The sequence below is a fragment of the Pieris napi genome, chromosome Z (genome assembly GCF_905475465.1).
Source record: "Pieris napi chromosome Z, ilPieNapi1.2, whole genome shotgun sequence".
NCBI lineage: Eukaryota > Metazoa > Arthropoda > Insecta > Lepidoptera > Pieridae > Pieris > Pieris napi.
This window is the reverse complement of record NC_062259.1, coordinates 978,753-1,005,422: the sequence shown is the minus strand read 5'-3', so window position 1 is coordinate 1,005,422 and position 26,670 is coordinate 978,753. Positions and strand designations below refer to the sequence as shown.

The 26,670-nt window shown below is 37.5% G+C and overlaps 1 protein-coding gene across 23 annotated transcripts in view; it reads left to right on the top strand.

The window, feature by feature from the left end:
* LOC125062144 (mucin-2-like) overlaps window positions 1-26,670 on the top strand; it is a 49,062-nt gene that overhangs the window by 12,642 nt on the left and 9,750 nt on the right. For 2 of the 23 annotated variants that reach the window (XM_047667752.1, XM_047667734.1), the window contains exons 2-12: window positions 7,097-7,287; window positions 12,542-12,718; window positions 13,504-13,698; window positions 14,669-14,854; window positions 16,133-16,309; window positions 17,220-17,483; window positions 17,963-18,283; window positions 19,029-19,322; window positions 19,784-20,080; window positions 21,160-22,445; window positions 22,761-26,562. In XM_047667752.1, coding sequence (XP_047523708.1) covers window positions 7,099-7,287; window positions 12,542-12,718; window positions 13,504-13,698; window positions 14,669-14,854; window positions 16,133-16,309; window positions 17,220-17,483; window positions 17,963-18,283; window positions 19,029-19,322; window positions 19,784-20,080; window positions 21,160-22,445; window positions 22,761-26,562 — 7,188 coding nt within the window. In that variant the 5' untranslated portion in view covers window positions 7,097-7,098. Of the gene's footprint in view, window positions 1-5,785; window positions 5,802-7,096; window positions 7,288-12,541; window positions 12,719-13,503; window positions 13,699-14,668; window positions 14,855-16,132; window positions 16,310-17,219; window positions 17,484-17,962; window positions 18,284-19,028; window positions 19,323-19,783; window positions 20,081-21,159; window positions 22,446-22,760; window positions 26,563-26,670 lie in introns of those variants that run through there. The other 21 variants (XM_047667750.1, XM_047667736.1, XM_047667756.1 and 18 more) reach the window with 21 other exon arrangements.

Below are 26,670 nucleotides of genomic sequence, written 5' to 3'. Positions count from 1 at the left end.
TAAAAATATCATGAGAAACAAAAAAGTTTTGAGATTTACATAACGCTAAGTATATGTACTTCCAGCAATCGTGTGGTAGACAAACCACTATCTCAATATAGCGGAGTGTATGCTGCACGCACGGCAGCGGCCCGTGAGATATATTCCGCCAACTAAGATTGGCGGGTTGACGCGCGGGGAATTCTCGCCGACATTGACAGTTAGCGGTGTTTCGCCCGTTTGTGCACTTTTTATGTGTTAATTAGCTAATAGTGTAGTGAAAATATAATGACCAAAACGAGTATTTATTTTCAAGACAACTTATCTCTCCATCTCACTCGACCCGTAGCCAGATCATAAAGGACGTGAACATACGATTCACCGATGAAACCTTATTCTCCTAATTTAGTTTTTGTTATTCAAAAACCATCTCCGATAATACTGACTACACAGTCCTTTCGTAGAAAACTATGGACCAGACAACAACGAAGACTTAACAAAATCCCTCATTTCATGTGGCGCAGAAAATGGTGAATATGATAATGAACGTACTCCAATGCCTTCACCTTATTGTAACTTTAGTCATTGTTCTGACAACGTTGATGACACTTTAGAGCAGTCGACAACTGTTAAAGATTTTACGCTAATACAGGGAAATGGTTCCGAAGAAGATTTAACAACTGACACACCTCTGCGTACAATTTCAAATGACCAAAATTCAGAGTTAGATGTGAATCCTCTAACTGTTGCTACGTCTTTGATATCCAATGAATCCTTTTCTTTAGGAAATGAGACCAGTACCCCAAAAAGTAAAAGAAAATCAAAGATAAGATCTGACACGGGGCGTAAGCGCAACATATATGTAGAAGACTGGGTAACTACAAAAAGAAAACGTTTATGTAATTTGGGACAGGAATATATTTCTAAGAGAGGGTCTGTAAAAAAGCAAGACAGATGAAAGGAAGTTGTGCTAACAGTTGTCGTTTGAATTGTTATATGACTTTCACTGAAGAAATACGCGCAAAATTATTTTAAGAAAAGTAAAAAACTTTGTACGAATCTTGAAAATGTACACGTTCGTCGATTACACACTTTGCATTACCATCTTCCAATTAAATCAAACAAAACAAACAAACAAAGTAGCATTAAAAAAGTATGTAAAAATATGTTCCTGAATACTTTTTCCATAAGTAACGATTTTGTATATACTGACTGCCCTACAAAAAAAACATGAATCAACAGATTTTGATACTTTTTTTGATGGCGGAGGTCACCATAAACATCACCGTATGTAGTTACAGACGAAATGAAACAAAGTGTTTTAGATCATGTTAATTCTTTTGCACCGATGGAATCTTACTATGTTAGAAAAATTCAACCATCAAATATTTAGATCCCTCATTATCATTTAGAAAAATATTTAATATGTAGGTATTCAGAATGGTGTACAGAAAATGGTTATAATAGTAAAGTGCAGACTGTAAGGCAATATAAAGATATAGTAAATTATAATATGAAGATTGGCTTTCATGTTCCTAAAAAAGATCAATGTGACCTCTGCCATTAATTTAAGAACAAGCCCGCAGTTACTGACGAGCAACTCCAAATATACGAAAAACATCAGAAGGAGAAGGAATATGCTCGAATGCTAAAGCTGGAAAACAAATTAAAAGCTGGTAATGACAACAAAAAAGCATGCACTGTTTTCGATTTCCAGAAAGTTTTAAGCGCACCGCATGGAAATATCAGTATTTACTATTATAAGCGAAAGCTACTATTATAAGCTTTAAAAAAGGCATTGTTGCAAAAAATTGGACCAAGAACTTTAGTAAAGTTAAAGTTTCTTGGAATAAAATAAAAGAGATCGAAGCTTCTCCAGATAGTCAAGGAGTTCCGAGTTATAAATATAGCTTAGGTGATGAAGAAAGGCAGCAGATTGAATCCTTTAAAAAATTGGGTCCTAGACGGGGCCGGAAAAAATACTTGTAGTTACGTAAACAATTAAAGTTTGAACTGAACTTTTAATTGTTATTTTATAATTATAATAGTACAAAATGTCAATGGCTTCTTGCTTGACCTCAACATCTCTTTATATTAAGTTCCTACTGTGATTTATTGTATAAGAATATTCATTTCTAGAAGTTTTAAGTTAAATTAATAATTATATTCTTACCTCTGTACGTAATGTGTTAAAAAGACATTTATAAATATTTATAATCAAAATAAATAAAATAATCTATTTAAAGTAAACTTTGTTTCCATATTTTATACATTCCTGCTACATAATTAGAATAAAAATTTTACAATGTTTTTGAGAAGTATTATAAATATTAGGTACATGTTTTAATTGTCTATTTTAAAACAAAAATAGTTGGATAAAATCCTGTTTTTCTTTGATATCTACTAATACAAAACGCTAAGTCCATACACACTATTAGTTACATTACGCTATATATTTATTAGCAGCTTGTAACACGGCAGAAGATTTTCTTTTTATTCCAAACTACAAAACTCCAACTTCTATAAATTGATATAAATCGGTGTTATTAGGAGAAAATATTGGATAAAATAATGTAAACAAGTTACAAATTCGATTTTTGACATAACTAATATATTGTTTTTTATTATTCATAGGATTTTATTCATTTTCTGTATTATCTAACATTTCCTAATATATTCCGCCAAGTGTGAGTTAGCGGAATGTATTCTCATCTTGAACTGGAGTTTTACCTGTTACATTCCGCTAACTGGTGCTAACTTTAAAACCAAAAAGATTAACAATATTTTATTAATGGGGTTTGAAGCAAGAGTAAATCAGCTAGTCACATTAAAAAAATCATAAATATGTCTGTAATAATAAAGATTTTATCAAGTTTTTTCATTCAATTGCTTCTCCTGTAAACCTACGAATTTCGAGTTAGAGTAGTGTTAATTGGAGGCATCGAATAGGTAAATTATTCTAAACACATATATTCTGTTAACTATGCCTGAAGTGTTTTGCTATGCCAATATTTGTTTTGTATTTTTTGAGTATTTTATCTGGCCATCTTGACAGTTTGTTTACGAATAATGGCACACGTGTTAATGCAATTAACAATAACAAAGGCGAGACGGCTGTTTATGACCTCAGGTTTCTTTCAGAAATTTCGGCACCTCAAAAGGTTAGTTTTGTAAGCTGATTATAAAAGCAATTACACTTAAGTACGAGTATGTTGTTGATGTCTAAATATGAAAATATGTCTTCGTAATAAAGAGTGGCTGTTGCGTTATAAAGATTTTACTCCACATGTTGTGGAGAGAATTTCGTTATATGAATCGCGTTATAAGGAGTTTACATTGTATATACTTTCTATAACATTTATATATTCATTAGTGATCATCGTTGTAACCGGTGTGATGTTTGAGTCTCTTCTCACTTATTCTTTGAAAGCTCTGGGGTCACCTGTACCACCAGGTGCCAACTTAAATCTTATTTAGGTGTGCACTTGAACCTTTTAAATGTCTATATTTATTAGTGGCTTGGCTCTGTGGTTTTACCCGTATTCATTCGTTCCACGATGTTCTATAGCCTGAAGCTTTCGGTAAATATAATTATTTATCTTGTAGTATTTGAAAAGGTGGGAGCTTGTACTTTATTGTTTATCAGAATGCCAAATCATAAAATGACTGCTTCACGACTGATTTGAGAGAGACCGCCGATGCGAAAACCGCTGTGTGAGTTCGTGAAGTGAGTTACAGAATCGCAGGGCAGTGTTGGCCTAGTGGCTTCAGCGTGTGACTCTCATTCCTGACGTCGTAGGTTCGGTTCCCGGCTGTGTACCAATGGACTCTCTATGTGCGCATTTAAACGCTTGTACGAAGGAAAACATCGTGAGGAAACCGGAGTGTGTCATGTACAGGAGGATGATCACCTACTTGCCTATAATACAAATTATCATGAAACAGATACAGAAATATGAGGCTTTAAAGTTTGTAGCGCCACTAGTTTACTATTTGTTCTCACCTACATATTCTGTAGATTTGCCTTTATTCTGTTTCATTGATGCTACTGTATGTGAATTATCAAATATAATTCTTCTCCAATTATATTCTGTCTTTTGTTTCTTGATTACTATATAGTCGTATAAACTCTTTTACACAAACAATTACATTTACACACATTTGCTCATCAAAAAGTAACAGGCGTTTATTTTTAACGTTGGTGTAGAATAACATCGTGACTGCCCAAAAGGTTGGCATGTCAGGCACAGAACTGATCACATATTAGAAGAAATAAATTATCACGAAACAGATGCAGGGGTCTAGACCAAGGGTTCTTACTGTTTTTAATATATAAACTCTTTTGCAAAAACGGGCAAGGTCAATAACGATCAAAAGATATTTACACGCTTTTGCTAATCAAAAACTTTACGGCGTTTAATTTTATCATTTAAAACTGCTCATAGTTTTTAATTAAGTTACTTCTTTATGTATTCTTTATTTAGCGTGCGGGAAGTCCTAGGTTCAAAAGAAATCAGATAAAAGAAAACAAAGACACAACAACAATGAATTGGTACATAAAAAATAACTTGATTAAATGTTAAAAATAAACGCCGTATACTTTTTAATTAGCAAAAGTGTGTATCTTTTAAATGGATGAAGGGGTAACAATACCTGTATTATACGTGTAATACGTTAATTAAATACGTGTTCAAGCATCCTCCGTCCGTTGATAGTTTTCAGGATATTAATTGAAATGTCTTATGAAAAATCCATTGCGCGGCGGCAGTGGCGCTACAACCTTTATTGGTCTGGCCCTTAGATTTCTCTATCTGTTTCATTTCTCAATTTAATAGGCAAGTAGGTGATCAGCCTCTTGTTACACACGCCGGCGTATTCAGTCTAAAGCACGATGTTTTCCTTCGTACCAGCGAATGTTAAATGCGCATTGAAAGTCCATTGGTGCACAGCCCGGGTTTGAACCTCAGGGATGAGAGTCGCACTCTGAAGCCACTAGGCCAATACAGCCGTAAGCCGTAACTTAATCTATATATAATTAAAACGGTTTTTGATAAAGGAGCATTAGTAATAATTTAATATGCAATATATATTAATATTAGAAAGCACAATGGACCTGTGTTATCTAATGGAATAAATTATTAAGTATTATTATTTTATATATATCTTATCTTACGCATAGAACCGAACTAAACTGGAAGTCCGAGATACCGACCGATCGTACAATATTTAATTTAGATTGATTCGTTCTAATACTACAAATATCTCTAATAAGCTTAAATCCTAACGAGCACCGGGTTCAGGGCACTTGGTCCAACGACACATCACCACAATTGTCCACTGAATACTCAAGGAGAACTACCCTGCGTTCCCTGAAAGCACTGTCCAAAGTTTCGAAGCATTTGCTGTCTCTTATTGGTTGTAACAATATTCGTACTTTTGATTTCAAAGTCCAAGTCAAATGGCTTGATCAGATTATTTCCTCATAATCAAAATCTGCCATATATATTTAGTTATAAGAACTAGAACAACATGTATGCTTAAAATATACAAGAAAATATGACTTCACAAATTTTACATACATCAATAGTATTAGAAAATAATTTTCAAACTAGAAAGGAAAAAATTTAACTGAATAAAACTTAAACATCATTGTTCATCATCAAATTGTTTTTTATCATTTGTATTAATTCAAAAAACGACACTTCTTGTATCTCACAAAATGGCGGTCATGATATAGATCTCTTAATCGATAAAGATAATATATCCTTTGATAAAACCGCAAACTTTGATGATTTTTAATTGAATTTTATATAAATCGGTTGGTTAGTGTTGTATTATTTGAAGACCACGAAATGGATAAATAATTATAATTATGTTTAAGTTTAAACCAAACTAACCCGTGTCGTAACTTGCCCGGTGATACAAATATCAACGCAATTCGCTCGCACAGTGAGCGGAAAGATCCTGAAGGACACTGAAATGTCGACCGTCAGAGTGGATAATGACACCCATAAGCCGGGAGTAAGAGATAGACGTCAGACAAACAGAGCGAGAAAGACTCCAAGATACACTGGACCAATTAAATTTATTTATTCATTTCGTGGTTCTTGTATTTGTGGTAGAGAGAATAGCTTCATTGTGAGTTGTCTGTGTAGTAGACATAGTCCAAGGTTTCCAGAGTCCAGGATTTTCATGTATATTTGCAATAGTGAACCGGTCCCATTTTTTTTGCAGTTCAGTTTAAAGTTTGTAATCCCCATGTGGGGCAGAGCACCCAGCGTAGAACTCCAGCCTGATCGATCTCTTTTGAGTCCACTCCAGGTCATTCCAGCTTCTATCGCCTCTGCAATAATTGGATGCCAGTTCTTCTTTGGGGTTTTCAGTCTAGAGTTTGCTTGGTAATCTGACTTGAATCCCTCCGGAGCGTGTGGCACCTCATTGCCTCATTGCCAATAATGGCTGATTTGAGATTCTCTTCTCCAGAAGTTTCGATGTAGTTCTCTCGATATCCGTAGCGCTGATATACTCCTAGGTGCGGGCAGTACGAAAACTTATTATTGGGTTAGCTTTTGATGTTGTTATTGGGGTTAAAGACGCCGGCTGACAATCAGCTACACACGTCTCCATTCTTACTCTCACGATACTCGTTTTTTAAGCAAAGTTTCCAAATCATTGGAACTAGTCCTGACTTATCAGTTTTCAGTGATTGCAAATAGTATTTGAAATAAGCTGATGTTGCTAATGAGTTATGGAACAAAATGTGCACTTATCTCACGTCTTTGTCACCGAATCTTTCTGGATTAACTCCATAATTATTAACGCCAAAGAAATATGCAGTGTTGGCCTAATGGCTTCAGCGTGTGACTCTCATTCTTGAGGTCGTAAAACTGAGACTGGACTTTGTAGGAAGCCTGTCTTAGATCCAAAAAGTTGACGGCGTGTGTCACCATTTCGCCTATAAGAGAAATTACGAAACAGATACAGAAATCTGAGGCCCAGACCTTAAAAGTTGAAGTGAACAAACAGAACAATATTTTACGTTAAAAATGAACGATGATGATGATTATCGTCCAATGAAAATTAAATCAATTTTTTTATATTACTTTTTTGGTTACAGATATGCGTTTACAAATATTACTCCTAATAGGAGCAGCATGGGCAGATGTCTTACCCAATGGCTGTCCACGAGATTTCAGCGTCCATCACCTGCTGAGACACGAAGACTGCACCAAATTCTACTCATGCAGCAATGGAGTGCCCATTGAGATGTCGTGTGGACCTGGAACTGGCTTTGACTTTGATTTACAGGTATAATCCAACATTCACACAGGTTTAGATATCTTCAGGCATGACTAAGCAAGTCTTAGGCTAGAATATCAACTGGTTTGACAGCTATTAACTAGATTTAATAGCTGTCAAATCTAAATTACATATTTGACAGCGCTCAAAACATTGTGATAAGAGATACTGAGACTTGTAGCGTAACTTTGTGTTTTGACTTACTTTGTAAAGTTAAAAATTAGTCCAGGTAGTATGATTTCCAAATGTCCAAAATTGGAAATAGAAGAGTTCTCTAAGCCTCGATTCTGATTCTCTACCTACGAGTCCCGGGTGTATGTTATGACAGGTCTATTAACGTGTTATGTGGTCTAAGCATGAACATGAGATTGGAACTAAAAGTAATTAAGAAAATTGACTGAACATCTTTTTAAAAGGCGTTGTTTAGTTATAAGGCTAGGCTGTTAATTAAACGGCTATTTAAGCTAGTTGGCTGAGACATATATATGTTGACCACAGCCATATAATGTGTAGTGATATAAGCTCTCTCAAATAATTAAGATTGTACCTATATAGTCAAGTTTTTTATAGATATGTAATTGGCTGCATTTAGTTAATTGTATCCCTACAACTGATAAACCAACGACAACGCATCAAACAACAACAACGGATGAGCTAACAACGAATGAACTACCAACAATAAGCCCGCCAACGACTCCCCAAGAGTGTCAATACGTCACTTGGAGTGCTAACATGGATTGCGACGTCATTAAGAACTGCGCTGATAACGTCAAATTGAAGTTTAATTGCCCAATAAGTATGGACAAAGACAGTTATAATCTATTCATGGAAATTAAGTATGAAAATCCGGGAAGAACAAAGAAAATCACGAAAATGTCCGCTGTGCCAAAACAATGGAAATAAATGGCATAATAATTAATAATTAAACCTTTATTTTCAATCCTTACAAATGTTGAATATACAGTTTAGATATATATATATATATATATATATATATTCGTTAATATCCTATTATTCACCTTTGAGTTGTCTTTAAAGGACATATGTGCATCTTGCTATATGCCCCGCCCATTAGGCACAATAAAGAATGTTAATTAATGATTTTTTAATTGTCAATCCCGTCTACTAACATATCTGATACATAATTTATTCTAAACTTAGTTTAAAGTAATATAAAAACTAATAATTATCCTGAAATTATATAAAATTTAGTTAATTTTATAAAAGTCTTTCAAAAAAACTCAACTGAAATTCTAACTAAAAAATGCTTGTCACAATTCAATAATTGACCTGCATAAACGCGCGCCTTTTTCCACAGACAAACTCTCAATCTTAAACTAAAACGTCAGTCACATAACAGATACTTAACAAGCTAAAACAATATTTCTTTACATAATATAATAATTATTCGGTCAGTGATCTTTGTGAATTAAAAACCTAGTCACAAAAATATATTATACTGTACTTATTATTATATTATTATATGATTTATATATATATATATATATTGTATATAGTTAGCGCCTGATAGATAATACCGGTGACCCCAGAGCCGATGCTTTCCTGAACAAATAATTATCGCAATACAGCGATGAAATGCCAGCATTATACGAGTAACACCCTTACAGGGTCCCATTTTCAGTCAGCCTAAGAACTTTCAATCTAATAATAATTTTATGTAGGTTATTTATACACATTGTTTATGAAATATACGTTTTGGCAAATAGGCAGGCACAGTTTCCGCCCATGGAGTTCAACGAGGCTGGCGGGTTGACTCCTGAACTATTTTAAGCGACCAAACAGATGATATTGAAAATAACATTAACACAAAGAAATATTATCTTTTCTCGTAATTTTATCATGTTCACAGTTTTGCAGTAAATATTTTTTTATAAACTCTCTATACGCAAAGACACAATTAAACATTACGATCTAACCTAACCTAACTCATTCCCAACGTCTGAAATCAGCATAATTTTCAAAATTCCGTGTGCAACAACCAACTTTTATTTAATATTATAATAATGAAAACCAAATATATATTAGTATTTACAATATTCTTAACCCACATAGTAAAATAATAATCAAAATATTTATAATTAATAATGGTCAATGGTACACCTTTTTGACAGCATTTCCTCGCTGTATTGCGATACTTATTCGTCGAAAGCACCAGCTCTGGGGTCACCGGTACTATTTTCCAGGCGCGAACTTGAATCTTTAATTAGCCCCTGTACTCTTGAATTTATGTAATTAATATTATATAATTTTCGACATTTCAGTTCAGTTAGTGTATGTATTTTTTGTGAATATGCAAAAATCGGTCCCAAACTTATCTTAATCTTGATAAAGTTGAAATCTGATAATGATTGTATTATTTTCGTAAGTGTTTCCGCTAATTTCGTCATAATTCAACCGCTTCCTGCGCCACCATTGCGCTACAAAAGAGTAAAAAAACAACTGTCAACTGTCAAGTATTTTTCTTGACAGAATGACAGATGCGTTAGAGAGCAGTATTGGCATGGCTTCAGTATGCGACTCTCATCCCTGAGGTCGTAGGTTCGATCCCCGGCTGTGCACGTATTATATTATGTATATAAATTTATACATCTCAACTGGGATTTAAAAACACTTTTCGACAGACATGACCGACTAACTAACTAATTGAATTGGAAATGGTTAAAAGTTTTTTTTGCCAATGGTTAAAATTAAAGTGATTTTAAGTAATCGTAAAATAACTTTAGCCTCAAGCTAATTATTATTGATATAAGCGCTATTTACTGCCAACATTTGGAAATACCACAATTACGCGAATTAAAGTAATTGCAAATTCCTATTTCGCAGGGGGTATAAATAATTGATGAATTCCTAATATATACTTATTAATGGTTGTATTGGAGTCATATTTTGTTAAATAAATAAATAAACTTATCAAAATATTAGGTCCTTACATATGAAATTGGCGTTTTACGTTTTGTCTACTTTGACCTCAAATATCTCCTCTTTGGTTAAGAATTCCAAATCAAAATTTGTACAGCTATTTACTCATGTATTTGTGCTTCGATGACCGTCATTCATTTGTTTTTTTCTTCTGTTTTTTTCTGTTTGCGTCACTCATTTTACAAAATGGAAAACTTAAAGTATTGCATTATTTACGAGTACGAGTTCCGCCGTGGCACTAGTGCTGCGGAAACGACTCGAAGGGTGAATGATGTGTATGGCGGTCATGTTGCAAAAGAAAACACAGTTCGTTTTTGGTTCCAACATTTTCGTTCTGGAAATTTCGACCTGCAGAACAAGCCCCGTGGACGGCCTGAGACCCAAGTTGATAATGAAGTATTGAAGGCTATTGTGGAAGCGGATCCATCGCAAACCACGTCCGAGTTAGCTGCAGGCTGCTGTGTTAGTGATAAAACTGTTTTAATTCACTTGAAGCAAATTGGGAAGATTAAAAAGCTTGAAAGATGGGTACCTCACGAATTGACTGAAGCAAACCGGCAAAAGCGCGTCGACTGCTGCGTTACATTACTGAACCGGCACAATAATGAAGGTATTTTAAACCGAATCATTACCTGTGATGAAAAATGGATTCTTTACGATAATCGGAAGCGCTCAGCACAATGGTTGGATCCTGGCCAGCCAGCCAAATCCTGCCCCAAGCGAAAATTAACCCCAAAAAAGTTACTTGTAAGCGTTTGGTGGACTAGTGCCGGTATTGTTCATTGCAGTTTTCTCAAATCTGGCCAGACTATTACGGCTGATGTCTTTTGTCAGCAATTGCAAACCGTGATGGAAAAGCTAGCGGCTAAACAACCTAGGCTGGTCAATCGCTCCACGCCACTGCTACTTCACGACAACGCTAGACCACACACTGCACAACAGACGGCTACCAAATTAGAAGAGCTTCAATTGGAATGTCTAAGACATCCTCCGTACTCCCCGGTCCTTGCTCCAACAGATTACCATTTTTTTTCGAAATTTGGACAACTTCTTGCAAGGGAAAAAATTTAACTCTGATGGGGCAGTCCAAATCGCCTTCACAGATTTTATTGATTCCCGTCCGACTGGTTTTTTTAGTAAAGGGATCAATGAACTACCTATGAGATGACAAAAGGGCATAGAAAACAATGGTTCATACTTTGATTAATTAAATATATTATATTTAAACATATTCGACTTTTTGTTCCTCCCATACAAAACGCCAATTTCATATGTAAGGACCTAATATTTAGTATTTTAATTTTTAATAGTTGTTTTTATATTTGTATTAATTATTGTTTCACTTAGCTCCTTCTCTATCTTCCTTTAAATTTCTTCAGTACAAACATTACCTGTCCACATCGTATCCCTTACTTTCATACTAACTACTAAGTGACATGAGACTAATCTTAAATTTAATAATCATGATTCATGTGCACTTTTTACCTTTTTATTTTTCATGTATCCTTTACCAGTTTAGTTTTTTTGCTTCTTAACAAATATATGAATATGCATTTTTGCACTTCTTGCCTACCTTATCAGAATACATTTTTTGTTTCTCACAGTGGTTGCCTGGAAGAGATCGCTCGAAAGCTATAAGGCCGCCAGTTGCATTCCTTTACATTTAATTATGTTAAATTTTTATATTGTAATGCAACGAAGTGTAAATAAATACATTTGTCGAATCACGGCTTCACTTAAAAACAGCTCTAATTTTTTTTCCATTGTTCTTTACGGCTTGTACGTAGTACCCCAAGTAATATTAAGAAGGCTTGAGACTCCTTAAAAAAAAACTGTTAAATTAACATGCATGATGTAAAATGATATTGTCTCAGTTCCCAATGTATTACATTAGGTTAAAGGTTTATTATGGTGTGTCTAAAGGAAAGTTATAAGCAATACAAAAATTATCATTGTAAATATTCCAAATAACACACACCTTGGGCTGTTCTGCCACAAGCCAGCCTGTGTCAGACACACATGGGCCTAATATTTATTTTAGATTAAGTTTGGTAATTGTGTAACTTAATTGTTATTGTTATTTTTCTTAATTCTTGCAATTTACCCTAAGTATTTTCCTTACTTGGGTTGTCTGGAACTTATCGCTTGTTAGATATAAGGCTAAATTATGTTATTTTTTGTTTAATAAAAATAAATAATGCTGGTTTCCTTACAATTTTTTCCGGATGCTCTGGACTGGCAGTGACTGGAAATTTAGAGATACATTTTGACGTACAAATAAATGTAAAAATATATTTTATAAAATATAAATGCTTTTTTACAGAAATGTACCGAGGACACGTCCGGCTGCGCCAAAAACGATCATAACTTTATAGACAGTGGCGGAACGTGTATTCCCACTGCACACGAAACAGATTGTACTAAGTTCTATTCCTGTGAAAATGGTGTTCATGTGTTGGCCACTTGTGATCCAGGTTATAGGTTTAATACCGAAATGGGGGTAAGATATTTTGAATTATTAAGAATTATAAAATAATTTCTCAGAAACTATCGAACGGATTATGATGAAACTTTGACTGTTTTCTAAGTTGGAATATGATAATTTTGATACCTGCTGAGTTTCATCATCAAGGCATACGAATTTCCACCTGAATCACCTCAACCAACTATGTTACCTATATAAATGAATTTGAATTGAATTGAAATGAACCTTCCACAACTAATTTTAAGGCAGTTTTTAGGCACCACTATGTGGAACCAGCTGCCTACTGAAGTATTTTTTATTTAAGAGCGTACCAATTCTTAAAAGGCCGGCAACGCACTCGCGAGCCCTCTGGAATTGAGAGTCCATAGGCGACAGGCGTTTTCGAACCAATTCGACTTAGGGTTCTTCAAAGATCGTACCAATTTTTAAAAGGCCGGACAACACGAGAGTCCTCTGGCATTAAGACTTGAGAGTGTCCAAGAGTATCACTTATCATCAGATCCTCTTGCCCGTTTGCCGCCTTCTCCCCTGCTGTCCCCATTCTCCTCTCTACAGTCCATAGGCGACAGGCGTTTTCGAACTAATTCGACTTAGGGTTCTTCAAAGATCGTACCAATTTTTAAAAGGCCGGACAACACGAGAGTCCTCTGGCATTAAGACTTGAGAGTGTCCAAGAGTATCACTTAACATCAGATCCTCCTGCCCGTTTGCCGCCTTCTCCCCTGCTGTCCCCATTCTCCTCTCTACATGTTAAATCAAGCAGCAGTGAAATGACACAACGATTACTTAATAATTTTTAGAAATGCGAAGTATCATCCAAAGTGACATGCAAACACATAAAAAAGCGCTCCATACAGACGAGATGTCCCAACGATGTGTGGATACAAATGAACATTCCACACGAGAGCGATTGCGATAAATACTACAGATGTTTCCACGGGAATCGAATCTTGATGTCCTGTTTTAATGGGGCGCATTATAATCCAAAGACTCAGGTAAGTTCATCTCTGTGTTGATTGCACCAACGTGGTGAGAGCCGAAATCGCATGCATTTGGATGCCCAGATAATAGAGATTTTCTATAGTATTGTCTTTTATTGACATAAGTTTTACACATTTAAAGAAAACACTTTTTACCGGATTGAAGTTTTGTATTATCTATATATGTATACTGCTCAAAACAATTAGCGGAACAAGAATGTTCTCCTTTCTATTGCTTAAACTAAAATTAGATTTAAATTAACTTGTACGCTCTTTTTTACCTTGTTAATTTGTTAATTACTACCATTCATAAAAAAATTCGATTTGTATTTTTTTATTAAAAAAAATTAAAATGTGCATTGTAGACGAAAAACAAAGTGACGTCTTTGAATTTTCATTACTTTCTAATCACAGAAAACACATTTTAAGTAGTTTTTTTCAATCTTTTGAGTATTAATAGAAATTGAAGTCAGCCTTTTGAGTATTGTTATTCATTGAAGCGAGTGAGTTTAGGTCATAATGCCAGATCTGACTGAATTGCATGTCTTGGACATGTGAAGGAGGGTTTTGGCTGAAATGACTCACGGTGTCCTCTATTTTCGCGGAGATTTTCTAGATAAATAGATCAGACACGGATCGATTTATGTCAAATACAGGGAATTTCTAGAATCTCAGGATGGCATAGTCTTTATAAATTCAAGAGTTTCGTATTACACCACAAATGTGGTGTTTGAACACAAGCTGTGATATTTTCTAGAAAAATGGATATTTAAGTCAAATATAGCGAATTTCTAGAATCTCAGGATTGCCTAGGTCCTATGTGGGATTTGAACCTACGCTGTGAAATGGTCTAGATAAATAGATCAGACACGGATCGATTTATGTCAAATAAAGCGACTTTCTCTGAATGTCTATGGTTCCAATCAGAAATCCAAGACGGTGGCTTCATACAGAACAATGTTTAAACCTGTGAGTCTGGTTACAGAGTTGTGACACGCCGGAGAATGCTGGTTGCGCTGACGGGGAAATTATGGAGGATTGTCCAGCGAACACCTTTATCCCAATCTTCTTACCTCATGATACTGACTGTAACAAGTATTATAGATGCTTTAGAGGTAACAAACAAGTCCAAAGGTGTGGTCATGGACAGCATTTTAATGCGAAAACCCAGGTATGTCGAGGCGTAAAGAGAAGTAAGAATTCGTGTATGCGGTGATGTTAGTTATTTCCACTATGTATTTGCGTGTTGTTCCCACGATAATGTAAGTGCGTGCTCCTATTTCACCATGCCTCCTGCTGATAGAGGAAAAGTCTTTGTTTTTAATTTATTTTATTATAATTTATTACTTAAGATGTAATGTGGAACATGGTGTAATGGTTGCAGGTCCTTACAAATGTCGTGTAAAAGAAAAAACTTGGCGATTAAAAAGAGTGGCGGAGAGTTTATGGCCAGTTCTTCTCTTCCGTTCTACGCCCTAGATCTGCAGCGATCACGCTAGCGAGTTGATTCAATATCGATCTTTAATTAACTGATTTAACTACTTTACTGCGACATATACATGTCGGAGAGATATCGGCACTCCATCGAGTTTAGTGGGCGACATGTGGACGCGAGCACAAAAGATAGGAATTATTGTACAATATTTAATTTGGATTGATTCCTTTTAACATTACAAATAACAGATATATTAAATTATAAGGACAGCGGGTTCAAGGCACTCGGTCCAACGTCTCATAACCACAATGCTGAATATGCACATGCACACTGAATACAATATCAGAACTACATTGCGTTCCCTGAACGCTCTGTCCAAAGTCAAAATGGCGTTTCTTGATTATTCGTAACAATATTCGTTGATGATTCTAATTATTAAACAATTAAATTGTGATTCTTAAAAGTAGGAATCTCAAACTCAAAATAAATTTATTCGTCTAGGTAACACTTATGTTAACGCCAGAAAAGAAGTTAAACTAATTCCAAATTTACATTTACTACCAGTTCGCAAATCGCTAGTTCGCAAGGGCGTAGAATGGGCATGAATAACTACCAAGAAACTCTCCGCCACTGTTTTTATCGCCAAGTTTTGAGTTACACAAATTGTTTGAACTGGCACAAATCAATCCCAAGGTTTACGATCTTTTAAAAATCAAATTGAATTTTTAATACCTATATTAATTTTTTGTGCATATTCAGTAAATCTGAGAATCGGCTACTATCTATCTTTCAAACGTTAAGTGATAGCCACTCCAACTTTTTTTTAATGATACAGCGTACAAAAATACATACAATCCCTAATTCTCACCCCTCTACGATTAACCCCGAATTTTTATTATAGTTGATTGTTATTTATATTGAACTAAAAAAATGTTTCCTAGAAATAATATACATGGCAAAACAACGTTTGCCGGGCCAGCTAGTTTCTATATAAATGAATGTTTTCAATTTCAGCTCTGCGATACAATAGCAAACGCTGGCTGTCAAGAGGAATCAAACACGCCGAATGGATGCTCAAAGGATGAAATATCTCTACCACACGAACAATGTGATAAATATTATAAATGTGTTCACGGGAATAAAATATTAATGCCTTGTCCAACTGGGACGCACTTTAGTTTCGAGTTACAGGTGAGACTTTCTGTATCATTTATTAACAGTGATTACGCTGTCATGCCGCTTTTCTCACGATGTTCTTCATACGAGCGAGTGTTGCTTAGGTGCCTTGCTGTTAAAGTCAAAGTCAAAAATCATTTATTCATATAGGTAACACAATGTACACTTATGAACGTCAAAAAATATATATTAAAGGCTGCTAATTCTGTATGGTTACACATTACGTTATTGAGAACGCCTCAGGGATGATACTCACGCTTAAGCCGTCTGGATCTGCTCTAGCAAGAACTACGAATACTAGAAATCATCTTAAAACTCTTTCTTATACATGTTAACATAAAATTGTAAAAACCGTTAGATTGTAATCTATCGGTTATCGGTTATCGGTATTCGGTAGATTGTACTACACTAACTTAGTTATCATTCAAACTTCTTTGGTCAATTACAGATTAATTTTACTTCCCAACAATTTCATATAACTACCGAATAATAATACGTTAAATTGCAAGCAGTATGTTGAGTTGACAATCTTTCGACAGTTTACAATCTCGCGAGATAGATTACAATCTAACGGTTTTTACAATTTTACGGTGACATACATACACTAATAGTCTGAAACATCTTCTCAACCTGTCCTATGCTGAAGTATTCTTGTACAACAGTAGTTTAATTATAAAATTGTAAGTGTTATGTATTTATTAAGTCAAATAATATGTCTAATAGAAGAGACTAGCCCACGTCACAGGGAATCTTAGTGGGCTTCTTTATTTTTCTTTTATTTTCTTTTTTAGATGCATCCTTTAATTGCTTTAGAGATAAGACATTTTCTTAAACTGAGAGTAGGGAACAACAATATAATAGTATTGTAAACACAGCTATCAGAACATATTTTTGAACCACTAGATAATTTAATTTATGCACACAGCGATGTGATTGGCCAAACATAGCGAAATGCGAGCCAACACAAACACCAACAACAACAACGACTACAACAACAACAACGACGACGACGACACCAAAACCGGAATCAACACCCAGACCGGGATACTTTCCTAACGGATGTCCTATAGACTATAGAATTGAACAGTTGTTACCTCATCCGGATTGTACGAAGTTTTATCAGTGCGTGCATGGTTTTAAACAAGAAATGCCATGTCCAGGAGGAACGCACTTCAGTATTCATTTGCAGGTATTTATATTTTATAGTTTGCTATCGTTTTGAATGTATGATGACTGATTTAAAATTGATAATGGATAAAACGGAGTAGAATGCTTAAGTGTACAAGATGGTAATGTCGAAATTTGGAAGCCTACGTCAAGATAAAACCTGTGAATTGATTATAATAATAAAAGTAAGCAATATTAATAAAACTAGTTACTAGATTACGTTTTTTTAATGTAATAGAAACCTCACCTGATGTTAAATGATACCGAGAACGATCGACTAATCGCGTTGAATCTGCGACTTATATGTTTATTATATTTGATTTTTTGGTATAGCACAAATTAAAGTGCCTTATAGAATGAAACGATAGTATAGGGTAAGCTAAACGTTAATAGTAGAGCTATTGCAACTTGGTGTATGAATTTACGGTAAATAAGTTTTGTTGTTAATACGTCTAAAATTTGTTTACACATGTCTATGGACTTTTATTCCTTCTATTTCAGAGATGTGATTGGCCCAGTATAGCGAAGTGTGTCCCGGGTACAACAACCACAACTCAACGCTCAATTACAACAACTCGCCAACCAACAACAAGTCGCCAACCAACAACAACTACTCGTCGACCGACGACAACAACAACAACAACAACTAAACCACCTATTAGTACCCCAAGGCCTGGATATTTCCCCAATGGATGTCCTATAGATTACAGAATAGAACAGCTGTTACCTCATCCGGACTGTGGCAAATACTATCAATGTGTACACGGTTTTAAACAAGAAATGCCGTGCTATCATGGTTTACACTTTAGTTACGAGCTACAGGTATCTTTGCCATTACATCTTATTTTTTCGGAGAGAAATTACTAATTGTCACCAATGGGTACTGCAATGTATCACAAAATACTAAATAATATTAGTATAGGTATAGTAAATAGGCCAGTATTTTTTTAAACTAGCGGATCCGACAGACGTTTTTCTGTACACACGTCTAACATACAAAAAATATCTAAAAATGTATATCACTCTAGACTCTTTTTGAACACACTAATAATTTCATCAAAATGTGTCCAGCTGTATAGAAGTTTGATTACGAACACTTGCATAGAAGATATATACCATCTGTTCATTAGCTGTAAAAATAAATAATCTAGTTACCGAATGCACCGCCATCTGCCGGGCTGATTTTTGATTTGTGATTTGAATCTGAACCATCTAGGGCGCTATCCAAACGCATACAAAAAATTCATTCAAAGCTATCCAGCCGCTTAAGAGGAATTCAGTGACATACACACGTACAGTAGAATTATATATATTAACACATTTTTGGTAGTTATCACTAATGGTTGAATACATGTAACGGATAGTGGAAATAATAATTCCTTTATAGATATTACCAGATGTGTATTGTTTTACGAAATATAAAAAAAAAGAACCATCTCTACCTAATAAATATTAACGTTAATGATTTATATTTTAATAAAATATTGTTCAACGCGTAACATATTATAATATCACATATCTACGTGTTTTAATTGAAAATACTTTAAATTGTATCGATAATTTTCAGAGATGTGAATGGCCAAATATAGCAAAATGTGTGCCTGGTGGAACAACAACTACGCGATTACCAACAACGATAACAACGAAATTACCATCAACAACATCTACGACAACCACAACCACGACAACTAAACCAGTATCAACACCAAGGCCAGGTTATTTTCCCAATGGCTGTCCCGTAGACTACAGAATCGAACAATTGTTACCTCATCCTGACTGCACTAAATTCTATCAGTGCGTACATGGCTTTAAACAAGAAATGCCATGTCCAGGAGGAACACACTTTAGTTTTGAACTGCAGGTTAATTTTGCTTATTTTTTAGTTTTTGCATAAAGATTTAATTAATTCGAACTTCTACTGCTAACTTAAATTATACAGTGTTGTAAATTATACCTATACACTTATACTAAAGATATAGCTTAAGATGGAATATATAATATATTCCAATAGGTTCAAACATTTACGAAAGGGAACAAGCAATAAAATTATAAAATACATGTGAGTGTTGTGTGGTGGTGTAAAAATGATAATAAATGATGGTATATACGTGAGGGTGTGTGGGGTGTGCTCACGATGAAGGTGATAGATATTCTTAATATACCTTTCAGGCATATTCCGCGATAGCTTACAAAAGTCGAGGATTAAATTTAAAACACATTTTTAGTTTTTCTTAAATTTATTTGTTTCTTAATATGACTGGTTCCTTTAAAGCATCCCTCTTAAATGATATTTTTTTTAATTTATATATTGACAACTTACAGAGATGTGATTGGCCAAATATTGCTAATTGTAAGCCTGGAGCTTCAACTTCATCGCCAACAACAACAACTTCTACAACGCCCAGTACAACAACATCAACACCAAGGCCAACAACAACAACGCCGAGCTTAACAACAACGTCAAAGCCAGAATATTTACCAAATGGTTGTCCTAAGGACTTTTCAGTCCATTTGTTGTTACCACATGAGTACGATTGCACGAAATTCTATTATTGCAATTTTGGGGAGAAGGTTGAGCGGCAATGTAATTCGAATTTATACTTCGATCCAATTTTGCAGGTAACCTCTTTTTTAACACATAATGTTATGTAATCTATGCTTATTTCACTATATAATGTAATAACTGCGAAGTATTTCCAAACCAATTCGACTTCGGGTTGTTAAAAAAAAGAGAGTACCAATTATTAAAAGGTCGGAAACGCACTTGCGATAGCATTGAGTGTCCATGCGCGGTGGTATCACTTAAAATCAGGGGAGCCTCCTGCCCTTTCCCTCCTGTTCTATAAAAAAAAACGACCGGTTGCACTCCGGGTGTCCCGGCAAAAGTGAAAACTTGACTTGTGCATTTTTGATATTTTGGAATGGTTAGGGAATAATTATACACGAATTGCTTTAATTATCAGTATAAAAGAACAATCATTTATGTGGTAGAATACAATATTTATTTATTACGCTATCGTACACAAACATGACAATTATTTATATTAGATTAAATACGCTGCGCCAGCTGTCTACTCTCCATCCATCTTACGAAACCTACTCAAAATAATTAAAATTAGTATTAAATAATTCAATTAGGAAAATTGCCATTTTTTATTCGCGTCAGTCTGACCAAATCGTAAATAATAAAGCTTTAGACGTTTCGCAAAATTAAACCTTGATGTATTGACTAAGGTCGAATTTCACATGCATAAATGTATCTGAGGAAAGAGACAAATAAATTAAAACCCTAACCATATAGAACGAAGGTTCCTAATCCCTTAAAAAAATATCCGTATCACGAATTTGTCCTGACGCGAGTTTAAAATGTTTCACCCATTCCAAAAAGTGTACGACGCCGCTAAAGAAGTTTTCACTTCAAAAGTGCTCGTAAAAAAGGCCTTTGTATTACTAGAATTTAAAAACATAGATTTTTTCAATTAAGGGGAATCCGTAATTGAACAGCGTAATAAAAATCTGAATAAAAAATATCATACGAGTATAGCGTGATTTTGCCAAATATTATCTTAATAAAGTAATGATTATAAAATTGTAGTTACTTCGAAGAACAATTCGAAGAAGTAATTTTTATTAAAAATAATACAATACGATACTAAAAAACGTAATGACCAATTAAATGTATAGAAAATCTTTTCAAGGTATGTAACTGGCCGTCAGCAGTTGATTGTAAGCCAAGCACGCCTCCTCCAAGTACAACTATAAAAGACCCCGAAACAACAACATCTGAGGTAACCACTCCAGTTGCTACTAGTCCTGATATCACAGTAAGTCCAGAAGTCTCTACACCTGACCCAACTACGCCTGAAGCAACATCAACAGAGGTTACAACCCCAAAAGCTACCACGGCTGAAGACACAACATTCGAGCCAACTACGCCTGCAGCAACAACACCAGAGGCTACCACGATTGACGAAATAACATTAGAGCCAACTATACCTGAAGCTACAACCCCAGAAGCTACCACGGCTGAAGACACAACATTAGAGCCAACTACGCCTGTAGCAACAACACCAGAGGCTACCACGGCTGAAGACACAACATTAGAGTCAACTACACCTGTAGCAACAACACCAGAAGCTACCACGGCTGAAGACACAACATTAGAGCCAACTACGCCTGCAGCAACAACACCAGAGGCTACCACGGCTGAAGATACTACATTAGAGCCAACTACACCTGAAGCTACAACCCCAGAAGCTACCACGGCTGAAGACACTACATTAGAGTCAACTACGCCTGCAGCAACAACACCAGAGGCTACCACGGCTGAAGACACAACATCAGAGCCAACTACGCCTGAAGCAACAACACCAGAAGCAACTACACCTGAAGCTACAACCCCAGAAGCTACCACGGCTGAAGACACTACATTAGAGCCAACTACACCTGAAGCTACAACTACAGAAGCTACCACGGCTGAAGACACAACATTAGAGCCAACTACACCTGAAGTTACCACAGCTGAAGACACAACATTAGAGCAAACTACGCCTGCAGCAACAACACCAGAGGCTACCACGGCTGAAGACACTACATTAGAGCCAACTACACCTGAAGCTACAACCCCAGAAGCTACCACGGCTGAAGACACTACATTAGAGTCAACTACGCCTGCAGCAACAAAACCAGAGGCTACCACGGCTGAAGACACAACATCAGAGCCAACTACGCCTGAAGCAACAACACCAGAAGCAACTACACCTGAAGCTACAACCCCAGAAGCTACCACGGCTGAAGACACAACATTAGAGCCAACTACGACTGAAGCTACAACCCCACAAGCTACCACGGCTGAAGACACAACATTAGAGCCAACTACGCCTGAAGCTACAACCCCAGAAGCTACCACGGTGAAAGACACAACATTAGAGCCAACTACACCTGAAACTACAACCCCAGTAGCTACCACGGTTGAAGACACAACATTAGAGCCAACTACACCTGCAGAAACAACACCAGAGGCTACCACGGTTGAAGACACAACATTAGAGCCAACTACGCCTGAAGATACAACCCCAGAAGCTACCACGGTTGAAGACACAACATTAGAGCCAACTACGCCTGAAGCTACAACCCCAGAAGCTACCACGGCTGAAGACACAACATTAGAGCCAACTACACCTGAAGCTACCACGGCTGAAGACACAACATTAGAGCCAACTACACCTGAAGCTACCACGGCTGAAGACACAACATTAGAGCCAACTACACCTGAAGCTACCACGGCTGAAGACACAACATTAGAGCCAACTACACCTGAAGCTACAACCCCAGAAGCTACCACGGCTGAAGACACAACATTAGAGCCAACTACACCTGAAGCTACCACGGCTGAAGACACAACATTAGAGCCAACTACACCTGAAGCTACAACCCCAGAAGCTACCACGGTGGAAGACACAACATTAGAGCCAACTACACCTGAAGCTACAACCCCAGAAGCTACCACGGTGGAAGACACAACATTAGAGCCAACTACACCTGAAGCTACCACGGCTGAAGACACAACATTAGAGCCAACTACACCTGAAACTACAACCCCAGTAGCTACCACGGTGGAAGACACAACATTAGAGCCAACTACACCTGAAGCTACCACGGCTGAAGACACAACATTAGAGCCAACTACACCTGAAGCTACCACGGCTGAAGACACAACATTAGAGCCAACTACACCTGAAACTACAACCCCAGTAGCTACCACGGTTGAAGACACAACATTAGAGCCAACTACACCTGCAGAAACAACACCAGAGGCTACCACGGTTGAAGACACAACATTAGAGCCAACTACGCCTGAAGATACAACCCCAGAAGCTACCACGGTTGAAGACACAACATTAGAGCCAACTACGCCTGAAGCTACAACCCCAGAAGCTACCACGGCTGAAGACACAACATTAGAGCCAACTACACCTGAAGCTACCACGGCTGAAGACACAACATTAGAGCCAACTACACCTGAAGCTACCACGGCTGAAGACACAACATTAGAGCCAATTACACCTGAAACTACAACCCCAGTAGCTACCACGGTTGAAGACACAACATTAGAGCCAACTACACCTGAAGCTACAACCCCAGAAGCTACCACGGCTGAAGACACAACATTAGAGCCAACTACACCTGAAGCTACCACGGCTGAAGACACAACATTAGAGCCAACTACACCTGAAGCTACCACGGCTGAAGACACAACATTAGAGCCAACTACACCTGAAGCTACAACCCCAGAAGTTACCACGGCTGAAGACACAACATTAGAGCCAAATACGCCTGCAGCAACAACACCAGAGGCTACCACGGCTGAAGACACAACATTAGAGCCAACTACACCTGAAGCTACAACCCCAGAAGCTACCACGGCTGAAGACACAACATTAGAGCCAACTACGCCTGAAGCTACAACTACAGAAGCTACCACGGCTGAAGACACAACATTAGAGCCAACTACACCTGAAGCTACCACGGCTGAAGACACAACATTAGAGCCAACTACACCTGAAGCTACAACCCCAGAAGTTACCACGGCTGAAGACACAACATTAGAGCCAAATACGCCTGCAGCAACAACACCAGAGGCTACCACGGCTGAAGACACAACATTAGAGCCAACTACACCTGAAGCTACAACCCCAGAAGCTACCACGGCTGAAGACACAACATTAGAGCCAACTACGCCTGAAGCTACAACTACAGAAGCTACCACGGCTGAAGACACAACATTAGAGCCAACTACGCCTGCAGCAACAATACCTGAGGCTACCACGGCTGAAGACACTACATTAGAGCCAACTACGCCTGCAGCAACAACACCAGAGGCTACCACGGCTGAAGACACTACATTAGAGCCAACTACACCTGAAGCTACAACTACAGAAGCTACCACGGCTGAAGACACAACATTAGAGCCAACTACACCTGAAGTTACCACACCTGAAGACACAACATTAGAGCCAACTACGCCTGCAGCAACAACACCAGAAGCTACCACGGTTGAAGACACAACATTAGAGCCAACTACGCCTGAAGATACAACCCCAGAAGCTACCACGGTTGAAGACACAACATTAGAGCCAACTACGCCTGAAGCTACAACTACAGAAGCTACCACGGCTGAAGACACAACATTAGAGCCAACTACACCTGAAGTTACCACAGCTGAAGACACAACATTAGAGCCAACTACGCCTGCAGCAACAACACCAGAAGCTACCACGGTTGAAGACACAACATTAGAGCCAACTACGCCTGAAGATACAACCCCAGAAGCTACCACGGTTGAAGACACAACATTAGAGCCAACTACACCTGAAACTACAACCCCAGTAGCTACCACGGTGGAAGACACAACATTAGAGCCAACTACACCTGAAGCTACCACGGCTGAAGACACAACATTAGAGCCAACTACACCTGAAGCTACCACGGCTGAAGACACAACATTAGAGCCAACTACACCTGAAACTACAACCCCAGTAGCTACCACGGTTGAAGACACAACATTAGAGCCAACTACACCTGCAGAAACAACACCAGAGGCTACCACGGTTGAAGACACAACATTAGAGCCAACTACGCCTGAAGATACAACCCCAGAAGCTACCACGGTTGAAGACACAACATTAGAGCCAACTACGCCTGAAGCTACAACCCCAGAAGCTACCACGGCTGAAGACACAACATTAGAGCCAACTACACCTGAAGCTACCACGGCTGAAGACACAACATTAGAGCCAACTACACCTGAAGCTACCACGGCTGAAGACACAACATTAGAGCCAACTACACCTGAAGCTACAACCCCAGAAGCTACCACGGCTGAAGACACAACATTAGAGCCAACTACACCTGAAGCTACCACGGCTGAAGACACAACATTAGAGCCAACTACACCTGAAGCTACCACGGCTGAAGACACAACATTAGAGCCAACTACACCTGAAGCTACAACCCCAGAAGTTACCACGGCTGAAGACACAACATTAGAGCCAAATACGCCTGCAGCAACAACACCAGAGGCTACCACGGCTGAAGACACAACATTAGAGCCAACTACACCTGAAGCTACAACCCCAGAAGCTACCACGGCTGAAGACACAACATTAGAGCCAACTACGCCTGAAGCTACAACTACAGAAGCTACCACGGCTGAAGACACAACATTAGAGTCAACTACACCTGTAGCAACAACACCAGAGGCTACCACGGCTGAAGACACAACATTAGAGCCAACTACGCCTGCAGCAACAACACCAGAGGCTACCACGGCTGAAGATACTACATTAGAGCCAACTACACCTGAAGCTACAACCCCAGAAGCTACCACGGCTGAAGACACTACATTAGAGTCAACTACGCCTGCAGCAACAACACCAGAGGCTACCACGGCTGATGACACAACATTAGAGCCAACTACGCCTGCAGAAACAACACCAGAGGCTACCACGGCTGATGACACAACATTAGAGCCAACTACACCTGAAGCTACAACCCCAGAACCTACCACGGCTGATGACACAACATTAGAACCAACTACGCCTGAAGCTACAACCCCAGAACCTACCACGGCTGATGACACAACATTAGAGCCAACTACGCCTGAAGCTACAACCCCAGAGGCTACCACGGTTGAAGATACAACATTAGAGTCAACTACACCTGAAGCTACAACCCCAGAACCTACCACGGCTGATGACACAACATTAGAACCAACTACGCCTGAAGCTACAACCCCAGAACCTACCACGGCTGATGACACAACATTAGGGCCAACTACGCCTGAAGCTACAACCCCAGAAGCTACTACGGCTGAAGACACAACATTAGAGCCAACTACATCGGACGCAACAACACCAGAAGCAACTACACCTGAAGCTACAACGACGCCAAGTTCCCCATCACCTGCACCAATTTGTCCTCCAGGCGTTTTCGGCAATGTACCACATCCCGTTTTGTGTGACTACTATTACAATTGCATTGGAGGAATGGAGGTCTTATTGAGATGTTTAGAAGGCTTTGAGTACGATCACAGTATTCGGGTAAGGAAATTTAGAAATGAAATTAATATAATTATTAATTAATTTTATTCTGTATTCCCCGCTCAACACTCAATGTTCTGGGTAGTTTCGTTAGCTTTTAATGTTCTA